At 37.8% G+C, this 13,375-nt stretch overlaps 1 protein-coding gene across 1 annotated transcript in view; it reads left to right on the forward strand.

Annotated features, from left to right (window-relative positions):
- Nucleotides 1-13,375, forward strand: part of DNAH14 (dynein axonemal heavy chain 14) — a 324,938-nt gene that overhangs the window by 292,003 nt on the left and 19,560 nt on the right. The window contains exons 69-71 of the mRNA XM_065937125.1: nucleotides 6,198-6,395; nucleotides 9,922-9,930; nucleotides 11,633-11,823. Of these exons, the coding sequence (XP_065793197.1) occupies nucleotides 6,198-6,395; nucleotides 9,922-9,930; nucleotides 11,633-11,823 (398 nt within the window). The remainder of the gene's footprint in view (nucleotides 1-6,197; nucleotides 6,396-9,921; nucleotides 9,931-11,632; nucleotides 11,824-13,375) is intronic.

Consider the following 13,375-nt stretch of genomic DNA (forward strand, 5'->3'; position numbering starts at 1 on the left):
AGTTACAATAAGATGAAAATCTTGAGGCACAAATGAAGAAGGCATTTAGAGGGAACACCTAACATTCAAATGATATGAATTCCTGAGGAGAAAATTGAATAGAGAGAAAAAAAGAAATAAACTGTTTTATTGTCTCTGAACTGATGAAAGATTTGAGTTTACATATTTAAAATCCTTACTAATTCAGGCATTGTTGCCATAAAGACATATTTGGACATAAGCTAGAAAATTCCTGAACTCCAAGCTTCAAAGACAAGTTATAAAAGAACAATGATGACACTTAGACTTGTAATCTACCATCACTAGCTAGAATAAAGTGGAATAGCATCTAGAGAATCTGGGCGACTAAGACTGCATGCCAAGAATCTTATTTGCAGCCAAAATATTATTCATTCTGTCAAACTAAAGAAACATATTTGCATATAAGCAAGGATTTAGATAATACATAACTCGTGTTCTCTATTTGTGGGAAATGCTTAAGATCTACCCTACGTACAAATATATCAGAACAGAAACCCAAAATAAAAGAAAATGAAAAGAAATTGAAACTGTGGTGAACAGTATATTGTTAAACCTTACAGTAGATTATTAAATGTAAATGCTAATGCATGGCAAAAACCACTACAATATTGTAAAGTAATTGGCCTCCAACTAATGAAAATAAATGAAAAAAAAAAAACAGTTGAGGGTGAGTAGTCTAAGTGATGAATATAGATTATTTAAGAGAAAGAGTCATACAAGAAAAATTCCCTTAATAGTTTTAAGCTGAGTTTTAGTAAGAGTACTATAGTTTACTAAACTTTATAGAGTACTAAACTGTAGTAAGAGCACTAAGGTATCTCAACAAAACCTAGGAGTTGGAGTGGAGGGAAGCGTGTACATGAAGAGTGAATGAGGAGAGTGAAAAACTTCCAAAGTGTTTATGTGAGGAATGGAAAGAAGAGAGGAGGGAAGTATAAGTTTTCTAGGTGTTTCACCTTATTACTAGCTTTAACATTAGAGAATGCAGAGGGAAAAATAGGAAAATGGAAAACTTTAGTAGGAAAATAATTGACATCTCTTCATTTGAAAAAAGGAATGCTATTTTAATATGAATTCAAGGAAAGGAAAGGTAACCTGTAATGGAAATGGTATAATATTTCAATTAATGAAGATCAAAAGGAAAATAAATAACAATTTGATCAACCTATTAAGATGAGGGAGGGAGAGAAACAACAAAGTAAACTAATAATGTAAAGTAATACAAAGGGAATATCAGTTTTTACATTAAATGTAAATGGATTGCAATCTTTCATTAAAGAGGCAAAATTATTATACTGGGTTACAAAACAAAACTCAGCTTTACAGAGTTTATATGAAAAACCATTACATCAATGAAAAAGCTTGAAACTACCAAGAAAATAAAAACAGCAAAAAACAGGAATGGTAACATTAATATCAGTCAAGATGGATTTTAAGCTGAAAAACACCAAGTAGTAGAGAGAGAAACAGTTTATGAAGATATAACAGCCATGATAACTTAACTTTTACAGTGCTTTCTCTCAGACATGGTTTGAAGTACTTCATGAATTACCTGAAATCTTACAACATTCCTAAAAACAAGGTAGCATGAGTCTCAGTTTACAGTTGAGTACAGAGAGGCTCGGCAATTTGCCTAATGAGTGAGCAGAAGAGGCACGACTCGGTCACAGGTGGTCTAGCTTCAGAGTTTGTGCTCCCAGCTATTTCATTATGTGGTGTCCTTATTTATCACACTTGGTACACTGTAGCACATATACACATACATGTATGTCTACATAGACACGTGTATCTGTACATATGCATTATATAAATGTGTATGCATGTGTGATTATTGTGGAAATTTCAGAAAACTCACAATTAGATCTAATAAGCAAAAATAAGTCAGAGAAAACAGTACAATTAACAAACTTGATTAACAGATGTAACTAGAACCTAACATCTTTCCAACAGACAGTTCATATTTTTTCATACAGCTAAGGAACTATTAGAAAAACTGAATCATAAACATGGCCACAAAGAAAAATATTTAATGATTTTATGGGTCACATTCTCCAATCATAATCTGATAAACTATAAACATTTGATCCAAGAAATCTTAGCAAGTTGTAAAATAAGAAACACAGCTCTAGATAAGAATATTAAAAGGGAAGATAAATAGAATATTAAAGAGATATTAAAAATATCTCAAACATAATAGAAATTAAACTACTTTATACCAAAAAAAAAAAAAAAAGAAATGGTGCTTCCCTGGTGGTCCAGTGGTTAAGACTCTGCCTTCCAATGCAGGGAGTGTGGGTTTGATCCCTGGCCCAGGAAATAAGATCCCATATGCTGTGTGGTACAGCCAAAAATTTTGGGGCTTCCCTGGTGGCTCAGATGGTAAAGAATCTGCCTGCAATGCAAGAGACCCAGGTTCGATCCCTGGATCAGGTAGATTCTCTGGATCAGGTAGATTCCCTGGAGAAGGAAAAGACAACCCATTCCAGTATTCTTGCCTGGAGAATTCTATGGACAGAGGGGCCTGGAGGGCTACAGTCTGTGGGGTTGCAAAGAGTCATGCACAACTGAGTGAATAACACCGCCATACCAGAAATAATGTGAGAGACAAAAGCTATGCTCAGAAAAAAAAAAAAAAAGAACTCAAATATTCATTATTAAAGAATAAATGCAAAAAATAAATATTCATCTTAAGAAATTAGAAAAATTAAAGTTAAATATAATTTTTAATATTAATGAAGTAACACAAAATGTAGAAAGGAAAAATAAATTTTAAAATTGGTTTTTTATGAGACTAATAAAGTTTGGAAATCTAGATGAAACCAATGATTTCCCAGAAAAATATGAACTTTCTAAATTGACTCAAAAAGAAATGGAAATGTTGAATAGACCAATTGCCATAAGAAATTGTAAATACCAGAATGAAATGGTCCCACAACTTATTTCACTCTAAATTTTAAAAAACAGATATATTAATATTATTTAAACTATTCCAAAACTTAGAAAAAGATGGCAATCTCCCCAATTCATTCTATGAAATCAACATAATTTTAATATGAATACCTAGTAAGGATAATATGGAAAAGTACTGTAGGCTAATTTCACTTAGGACTTCATATAAAAATTATATATTAAACTTAATAGGTTTCAGCAATTAATCAAAGAATGATATACTATGACCAAGTAGGGTTTATTCCAAGAATGTAAAAATGGCTCAGTATTTGAAAATCTTAGTTTAAATGATCAGATCAATAGATATAGAAAAGGCTTTATTATGAATCCAGGTACCATTCCTAAAAAGAACCCTTATAGGATCCAAAGGAACAGCTTAAATATGAAAAAGACTACCAAAAACCTAAAGCAAATGTTATTCTGAATAGCCAAACACTGAAATTGTTTCAAAGAAAATCAGAAATCAGACGTGGATGCCTTTTATCACCATTGTCGTTCAACATTGCCTTAAAAGTTCCAGTAAATGCAATAAGATAAGATAAATAATTCATATTAAAGCTGTAAAAGAGAGGCAAGAAAAAAGAGAAAAACTGCCTTTTGTTGATGATATAATTGTATATCTAGAAAATCTGAGAAACTAGTTTAAAAAAAGACCTATTAGAAGTAATGAGAGAATTCAATAAAGTGGCTCAATAAAAACATAAATATATAAAAGCCAATAACCTTTCCCTAGCAATAAACACCTAGACATGGAAGCACAGTACATTCACAGTAGTGATAAAATTTTTTTTTAATATTCAGGAACAAATTTAATAAGAACTGTATGCATCCGAAATAATGAACACTGTAAGTCAGGAAGTAAAAAAGAATAACATTTGCTTAGAGCTTAAAATGTTCTGATTACTTTATATGAATTATTTAATTCTCACAACAACCTTATGAAGTAAGTATACTAATTATCCTCATTTTAAAGATAAGGAAAAGAAGGCTCAGAACACTTAAAAGACTTTCCAAAGTTACACAGTTCTTGCAGTCTAACGCCACGTCTCTGTTTTCAATCCCGCCTTCTCTCTTCAATAGGAAGACTTCCCATATCATAAACTACCAGTTCTTCCAAAATTACATATCACATTTAATGTCAATCCAATTAGAACTTTATAAGTAAGATTCTGGAATTGATAAAGTTTACATAGAAGAAGACACACTGAAGAATAAGCTAGAAATATACAAAAAATTAAAATACTGCAAGAATCTCCCTTCACCAGATATCAAAACATATTTTTTAAAAATCCACTATACTAAGCCCAATATTGTTTGGCAGAAGTAGACAACAAATCAGTGAGACATAATGGAGAACACAGAAGAAATAGATCTGAGTTTATATGAAATTTTAATATTGACAGAAAATATTTTAACTCAGTAATGAGGGATTTTTTTTTTTTTTTTTTAGGTAAAAGATACTGGTTACACTGGCCATCCAGCTGGGAGAAAATTGGTTTGGCCCTTTATCTTATACTGAATATAAAGGGATTCTCCAGGCAAGAATACTGGAGTGGGTTGCCATTTCCTTCTCCAGGCAATCTTCCCGACTCAGGGATCAAACCCGGATCTCCTGCACTGCAGGCAGATGCTTTAACCTCTGAACCACCAGGGAAGCCCTTTAAATGTATAGTAAAACAATAAAAATCTTTAAAAATACATTTGGGAGATTTCATGTTCAATTGTGGAGTTAGAGATAACTTAGCTAAAATTTGAAACCCAGAACCATAAAAGAAAAGATAGATGTCAATGTATGGCAAAAACCACTACAATATTGTAAAGTAATTAGCCTCCAAATTATAAAAATAAATGGGGAAAAAAAAAGAAAAGATAGGCATGTGTGATTATAAAAACTTCTATATGGAAAATGGGGACAAAATAAAGTCAACAGACAAACCACAGATGTAAGATAACATCTGCAATGCAAATAACTTAGAGTTAATGTCTATAATATACAAAGAGCTCTCACATTTTAACAAGAAAAAGACAATCCGAAGGAAAAATAGCTAAATGTACAGAAAATCAAATCTTGACCAATAGACATAAGAAAGGATTCTGAAAATAACCAGTAGCAAATGAACTACAAATTAACAGCAAAGTACAAAAAACTTGCATAGGGCAACCTCTACTAGTAGAGGAAGGGATGGAAGAACAGTGGAAGGAATGAGAGAACGGTGACAACTGTTAGTTGAAATATGAATTGTTGCAGCCATTGAACAACAGTAGCCAAGGTATGTTGGTTGGTCAGTTGCAGAATGGTGTATATAAAGATAGGAACACAGAAAAAAAAAAGATGAGAGGGAAGGAGAGATGAAAAATAGTTGAAGGACTGAGGAAGGATAGAAAGGAGGAGAGGGAGGAGGGAAGATCAGGAGGGAAAAAGAAGGAATGGAATCAATTTATGTGCATATAGTTACATAGGGGGCTTCCCTTGTGGCTCAGATGGTAAAGAATCTGCCTGCAATGCAGATGACCTGGGTTCGATTCCCCCTAGAGAAGGGAATGGCTACCCACTCCAGTATTCTTGCCTGAAGAATCCCATGGACAGAGGAGTCTGGCAAGCCCATCCATGGGGTCGTAAAGTGTCGGTAAGCGTAATTCAAGACATTGTTAGCAATGATGGCCTCAAGGCAGGGGCTCTGAAGGCTAGAGTAGCGGGTAGGAGAAAATTTACATTCCCTTGTTTATCCTTTTGTATCTTCTGAATTCAGTGCGTGCTTGTGCGTGCTTAGTTGCTTCAGTTGTGCCTGACTCTGTACATCCCTGTGGATTACAGCCTGCCAGGCTCCTCTGTCCATGGGGATTCTCCAGGCAAGAATACTGGAGTGGTTGCCATGTCCTCCTCCAGGGGATCTTCCCGACCCAGGGATCGAACCTGCATCTCTTAATGTCTACCTGCTTTGGCAGGCAGGTTCTTTACCACTAGTGCTACCTGGGAAGCCCTCTGAATTCAGTAATATGTGTTTGTTTTGTCTATTCAAAAAATAACAATATTAATCAGTTAAATAATTCAAAGTTTGTTCAACAACAATGAGTAAAATATATAGCCTATTATTTTTATTCTTTTTTTCCACATATTTTTAAAGAGAAAATATACGTAGCTGTTTGAACTGTTGATTTTATGTTAAACCATGAAAACAACCTGAAAACATGTGCTAAAATAATGAAAACCAGTGCATTTTCTACAGGTTGCCATAAAGGTGTTGGACAATATCCTGAGTGCTCAGTCCAGTATTCCTTGGCAGACACTGCGCTACCTGATTGGGGAGGTGGTTTATGGTGGCTGGGTGACTGACAGCTGGGACAGGCGATGTTTAAACACCCTTCTCTACAAATTTTGTAATCCTGAGGTGCTAAAAGATGACTTCAGTTTCTATACTGATGAGGTAAGAAAAGGATTTATTTTCTTAACATTACTTGATTATGTTTAACTAAGGATTGCTCCATTATTTAAAATCTATATTAAAATAAATTTTAATATTCACTTTTTTCACTTTCTATTTATGTATTTATTTATGGCTGCACTGGATCGTCATTGCTGCATACAAGCTTTTCTCTGGTTGCTGCGAGTAGAGGCTATTCTCTAGTTGCAGTGTGTGGGCCTCTCACTGAAGCAGCTTCTCTTGTTGCAGAACTCAGGCTCTAACTGCAAGGGCTGAGCAGTTATGGCACTCAGGCTTAGTTGCCCCATGGCATGTGAAATCTTCCTGGACCAGAGATTAAATTCATGTCCCCCACATTGGCAGGCAAATCTCCAACCACTGGACCACCAGGGAAGCCCTTAGCATTCACTTTTAATGGTGTTTATTAACTTTCAGTGTGGCTTCCCAGGTGTCACAGTGATAAAAGAATCCACCTGCCAATGCAGGAGATGCAAGAGACACGGGTTAGATCCCTGAGTCGGGAAGATACACTGGAGGAGGAAACAGCAACCCACTCCAGTATGCTTGCCTGGGAAGTCCCATGGTCAGAGGAACCTGGCAGGCTAAGTCCACAGGGTTGCAAAGAGTCGGACACGACAGAGCATGCACGCACACACATATAACCTTTAGTGTTACCAAAGTAAATGACCATCACTTGATTAATTACCGTTTTATCTACCTATCCATACTCTAAAGACCCTCCACAGATGACCTGGATATGACCTCTGTCTCTCCTTCTCCTCCCATCAGGCCCACACCCACTTTACCAAGATCACCCAGATGACTTTATCTTCCTTCTCATCTTCCTGGGAATTCCCTGGTGGTCCAGTGGTTAGGACTCCACACTTTTACTTCTGAGGAGGCAGGTTCAGTCCCTGGTAGGGGAACCTAGAAACTGTGGCATGCCCTCTGCCCCCAGAAAAAATTATCATCTCATTTTCCATTCACCTCCCCTATACAAATTGCCAACCATCACACTGATGTCAAGTCCTCCCTCCCAATTCTCAGGCCAGAATTGGCCTGCTCTGCTAGCAACCATCCACCAAGGGCACAACCTGGAATCTACGCTATTAAATACAGCATTATGCTGGTCAGTAAATGAAAAGAATGATAAATGGCTCATGCCCTCTGGGAACCTAGAATATGAAATGCAAAGCACAAGGAAGCAGAAGCAAGTTAAGCTGTACTGATTTGATCCACACTTGTCGACTGATGTCTTTTTCTCATTTAATGCTCAAAACAACTATGTGAAGTAGATGTTATCCCCAGTTTCAGATGAGGAAACTGAGGTTCTCAGGGTACAGCCACATACAGTAAGGAGAGCTGAGATTCAAGAAGTTTACGCCAAGCACTGAAGAAGATGAAACTCCGCATCATCCTTGTCCTCTCTCTGTTTAGTGTTTAATTTCCATCCAGGCCTCCATCTTCGTGGACCAAGAGTCTCCAGTTTACACACAGCAGTTGTGCCCTGGCAGATGGTTGCCAACAGAGGGAAAAATCCTCCAGACCTCTGGTTTGAGAGTGTGGAAAGAGGACTTGACATGAATGTGACGGGTTGGAATTTGCATAAGGGAGATGATGGAAAGTGAGAAGGAAGATGACACCATCTGTTAAGGCAGGAAAAGCTATGAGTTGTTTTTTAGATTTCTATTAAGAAAAAAAACAAACTGTTTTAAATAACGTTCTAGTTGTTTAGCGTCTAAATTCAACCCTTAAGATAAAATTATCCTTGAAAGTTTTTTAAATTGCGAAAAAGTATAGTGGGCCTAGTTTTGTATACAAACTCTTACTTAAGTATGCTCAAGAGGATATGAAATATAGTAACATAGAAGTGTATCATTCCATTGGCAGAATTCTATCAGACTACAGAATAGGATTCTAACATCATAATTTCAATTATTTAGTTGCTTTAAGTGCTGCAAGTTTATTGACAGTTTTGTCATAAAAACTTTCCAGCTCTTCCTGTTTCTGGTCATAATCTTAGTTTCTGCAGGTAATTTTTTATTAATGTCCCTGTCCTTCTACTTGTGTTCACTCAGTCATATCTGACTCTTGGTGACCCCATGGACTATAGCCCACCAGACACCTTTTTCCATGGAATTTTCCAGGCAAGACTACCAGAATGGGTTGCCATTTCCTTCTCCAGGGGATCTTCCTGACCCAAGGACCAAACCTGAGATTCCTGCGTCTCCTGCATTGGCAAGCGGATTCTTTACCACTGCACCACCTGGGAAGCCCCGATGTCTCCCTGTGGCCCTCATTAATCAGTCAATGTTTTCCTTGAAGATATCAAGAAAGCTATTACTACCCACTTTCCTGGCCATGTGAACAAGGCATTTCTCTTCTTTGTCAGTGGTCAGTTACTCCTTTTCTTTTTTCCCTTCTCTTTAACACTTAAGGCCCAGGACCAGACCTGACACAAAATGTTTCTTCTGTATAGTGTTCTATTTGGTCAAGCAGTCACAGAATCAGATTGATAGGAGAGTTAAATAATTTGAGGCAATGTTTTTAAACTTTCAAAATCCTTGGCCACAAATGTTTTGCATTCTTTCCAGATACCAAATGTTCTCACTCCCTCTCAGACCCCTGAAAGTTCTCTTTCCATTACAGTGTTCAGGTCAAGGATCTTGAGCAGATGAGACTCTTTGGTGCAGTTCCTTTGGTGTAACTCCTTAAGTAGTTCCCCTTCATATGAAGATCTTTTAATTAGAAGACCCTTGGCAGTCTGTATGGTAGGGCGTATGGCGCCCTCCTCCAAGAGGACTTATGCCAACACCCCGAGCCTCCCAGCACTGTTGCTGCCTGTGTCCCTGACCCCACAGCAGGCCACTGCTGACCCACGCCTCCGCAGGAGACCCCAGACACTCACAGTTCCTCATCACCAGATGAAGCCTGAAGCATCTCACCTGTCACAAAACCAAAGTCCTCTAGAGAGTCCTCGTGCCGTTGCCAGCTCTTCATTTGTGACACACAACCAGACTGCACTAAACAGAGATCATAAAGAAAGCATGCCGTCCTGACCTCAGAGATGTCAGTCTCCAGGCAGCTCTGGCCCTCAGCGAAATCCACTACTTTGTAAAATCATGAGCAGGAGAAAACCTTTCCCTTCAAGGTCTGATGACAAAGATGTCCAGCACGGTGAATAGTACATTGAAAAATACAGTCTTCAGGGCAGTGGAAGAGGCATTATTGAAGGAGAACAGGGCCCATTGAAGGAGAACACCACCAGCAGGCCAGAGCCCTACGTGTTGGTGGTGTTTTATGGGAACAAAATCTGCAATGTGAAAATACACTTGCTGGAGAGGAATCAGCAGTTTGTCCCAGGGACGGGACTCAGAGGAGATGAAAATTTTGACTCGGTGGAAGCCATCATCGAACACTACAAGTGTTTTGCTGTTAAACTCATTGATGGGAAAGATAAAACTGGGATCCACAGGTAGCAGTGTTACTTGACTCAGCCCCTCCCTCTCAACAGACACTTCTCACCTAGGTAGCCCTTGTTGGCAGCTAAATAGTTTTCTCACATGCTTCCTGTCTGTAGTTGTACGGGAACCTGAAGTCCTCTCTCCATGTTTCACTGTCTCTGTCCCTTTTGGTCCACGCTGATACAACTCACTTTTAAACACTGTGCATCTCTTATGAATCAGTCTATAGTCTAATAAACAAAAACCACACCAGCACCTGTCCTTGGAGCAGTGTGGCTGTGCTGTTCTGGCTCGAGGTTACTCATAAGGTGGACAGTCAAGGCATCATCTGAACGCTTAACAGCGGCCGGAGGATCTACTCCCAGACTCACTCACAAGTTCATGGGTTGGCCAGAGGTCAACTCATCTTCCATCATTTGGGAGCACTGGGGCTGTTTGATGGTCCTCAAAACATGGCAACTGGCATCCCCAGAGTGAGTTAACCAAGAGGGAGGAAAGAAGCTGCAGTGCCTTTTAAGACCTGGTCTCCAAAGTCTCTCTCCAGAGAGAAATGGGGAGATAACGGTCACAGGGTTCAAACTTCCAGTTATAAGATAAATAGGCTCTGGGGGTCTAATGTATAGCATGATAATTATAGTTAATAATACTGTATTGTATACTTGAAATATGCTAGATAATAGATGCTAAGCAATATCACTGCAACAACAACAAAAAGTAACTATATGGATGTGATAGATGTGTTCATTAATTTGATTGTGATTATTATTTCACAACTTACATTTATATCAAATTATCATGTTATACACCTTAAGTATATATAGCTTTATTTTTCAATTATGCCTCAGTAAAGGTGGTGGGGAGTAGGGGTAGACAGAGAGTAGAATAATATATATGTTATGAGCTGAATTTTTTAAAATAAAATTTTATTTTAAAGCTTAAAAAAAAAAAAAGTCCCACTCCATACCTTCCACTTTATTTCTGTTTGACAGAAGCAGTCACTTAGTCCAAGCTCCAGTTGAGAAAAAGAGAATTAGACTCCATCTTTGAAGGGTTGAATATTAAAGAACTTGATGTATTTTTAACCAGTACAGCCATGTTTATCATTATGACTTAATAGGTTTTTAAAAACATATTTTTTCTTAATTAGTTGTGATCCTAGGATCAGCCAAAGGATCTGCTTACCTTACAGAGCCTTTATCCAGTCAGTACTTAGTTATAACTTATCAACTGGGAAATATACCTGGTAAACAGGAAGAAAAATCTTTTCATTTCCCTATTAAATAGCTTTTTAACTCACTTGGTTTTTTTGTTTTGTTTTGTTTTGCTTATTTTAGCTGGAAGTGTGTCCCTTTTGACCACCTTCATCAGTTTTGCCCCCCCCCACCCCGACTCCCTTAGTCTCTTCAGTTATTCTTAAGATCATGCTCACATGTCTTCTATAGGCTTTATCAAAGTAAAATGACTTCTTAAATCTTGAGGGCATCCATTATCTGTGGCTGTAGGTCACTGAGGCAATGGGTAGTCAGAATCACCCTCCTTTCTTTTTTCCTTTCTCTCTTTTTCCAGTGAGAAAGTTATATGTGTCTGTCATGAAACTGCACTTTATAACATAGCCCAAGTGCAACTTTTGACAGAAGTATATAGAGTATACCATCAACAAATAAGCATAAAATAATGTATAAAATTTCATGGGGAAATATCATCTTCATACATTGCCAAAAGTAAATATCTCAGTAGGTAAAAACTAACCAGTGTTTAAATTTTCACATACATTAGCCCCTGCCAAAATCTGGAAGCATGAAGGACTACATACGCATTATCCAGTCCTTACCTGATGACGACCCTCCTGAGCTCCTAGAATTACACCCTGAGGCCACAAGGGGTTTCAGGGAGATCCAGTCCCAGAAGTTCATTGATGATCTCATTGCCATGCAACCAAGATTTACCATCACTAACCTCATGCTCAGGTAAGAACTCACTAGGAAAAAATATTAGTTGTAAATTATTAAGTATCCATTTGAAGATATACAATATATTACTTACAGAAAAATACAGTCAAAAAACACAGAAACTAAATTCTCCAAATGACAGAGAAGCAAGTTTACTTACACAGGAGCACACACACACATATAATTACCAAGCCTGTAGTAGGGTTGCAATAAATCTTCATTGAGTGAGTGAATTGTACCTGACGGGTGGTATTTTTTAACTGAATCTGTATAAATATGAAATGTTATATTTACTTCTATAGGACCTGTACATGCATGTGTGTGTGTGTTTATATGTGTGCTAGTCACCCAATAGTGTCTGACTCTTTGGGGCCCCATGGGCTGCAGCCTGCCAGACTGCTCTCTCCATAGAATTTTCCAAGCAAGAATACGGGAGTGGGTTGCCATTATCTATTCCAGGGGATCTTCCCTATCCAGGGATCAAACCCCTTTTGTGTCTGGCAGATTCCTTGGCAGGCAGATTCCTTACCCCTAGGGCCACCTGAGAAGCTCACATTTTTACCTATCTACCTAGAAAAGCTCTGAACCCAGTGGAATCCTGCATTCTCTTAGTCTTTCTGTCTCTTTAGACCACATAATTCATGTTAAAATGACATCTGGGGACTTCTGTGGTGGTCCAGTGGTTAAGATTTCACCTTCCAATGCAGGGGATATGGGTTCAATCCCTGGTCAGGGAGCTAAGATCCCACATGCCTCATGGCCTAAAAACCAGAACATAAAGCAGAAGCAATATTGTAGCAAATTCAATAAGGATTTTTTTAAATGGTCCATTTATTTTAAAAAAAAATTTTTAATGACATCTGATTTTATTTGTCTATGACTTTAGCTATTTGCTCATATCTGTCAAAATCAAATCTACTGACACAAAATAAGATCATTGGATACTCATTTCACTGACAAAATGAACATATATTAACTACCTGTGACATAAAAGGAAAGCTGACATTCAGAGATAGAAGACTAGGCAATTGGAACTCCGTCAGTACCTCCCCAGAATATCAGGTTGAATTTCCTGCAGGCCCTACACTTTTAAGGATTAATTCTGCACTTTTCTTTTTTTAATGAGGTTGACAACAACCCCTGCTTTTTTTAGGGGGCAGGGGCACGACACAGCTTGCAGGGATCTTAGTTATCCACTAGGGATGGAACTTGTGCCCCTCCCTCTCCCTGCAGTAGAAGCAGCACAGTCAACCACTGGACCACCACGGAAGTCCAATTCTGTACTTTCAGCATTCAGCAAATACACCAGTATGAGATGAGATGATTATGAGGGAATACTTTTAATAAGCCGACCAAATATGTGTATTAATATCCCTTTGGTCATGTGGAGAGGCTATGATTATCGCAATTAGGCCACCTTTGCTGATAAGTCTATTAAATACTTGTTTGTGGGACTTGACTTGAAAGATCTCTAACATTCAAGGCAATGTCTTCAGTGGCAAGCAAATCTCTGCACTTAGAATATGAGTTTGATTTTTTAAATCTTTTGATCCTTCAACCATTTGGCTGA

Source organism: Muntiacus reevesi, chromosome 5, assembly GCF_963930625.1.
Source record: "Muntiacus reevesi chromosome 5, mMunRee1.1, whole genome shotgun sequence".
Lineage (NCBI taxonomy): Eukaryota > Metazoa > Chordata > Mammalia > Artiodactyla > Cervidae > Muntiacus > Muntiacus reevesi.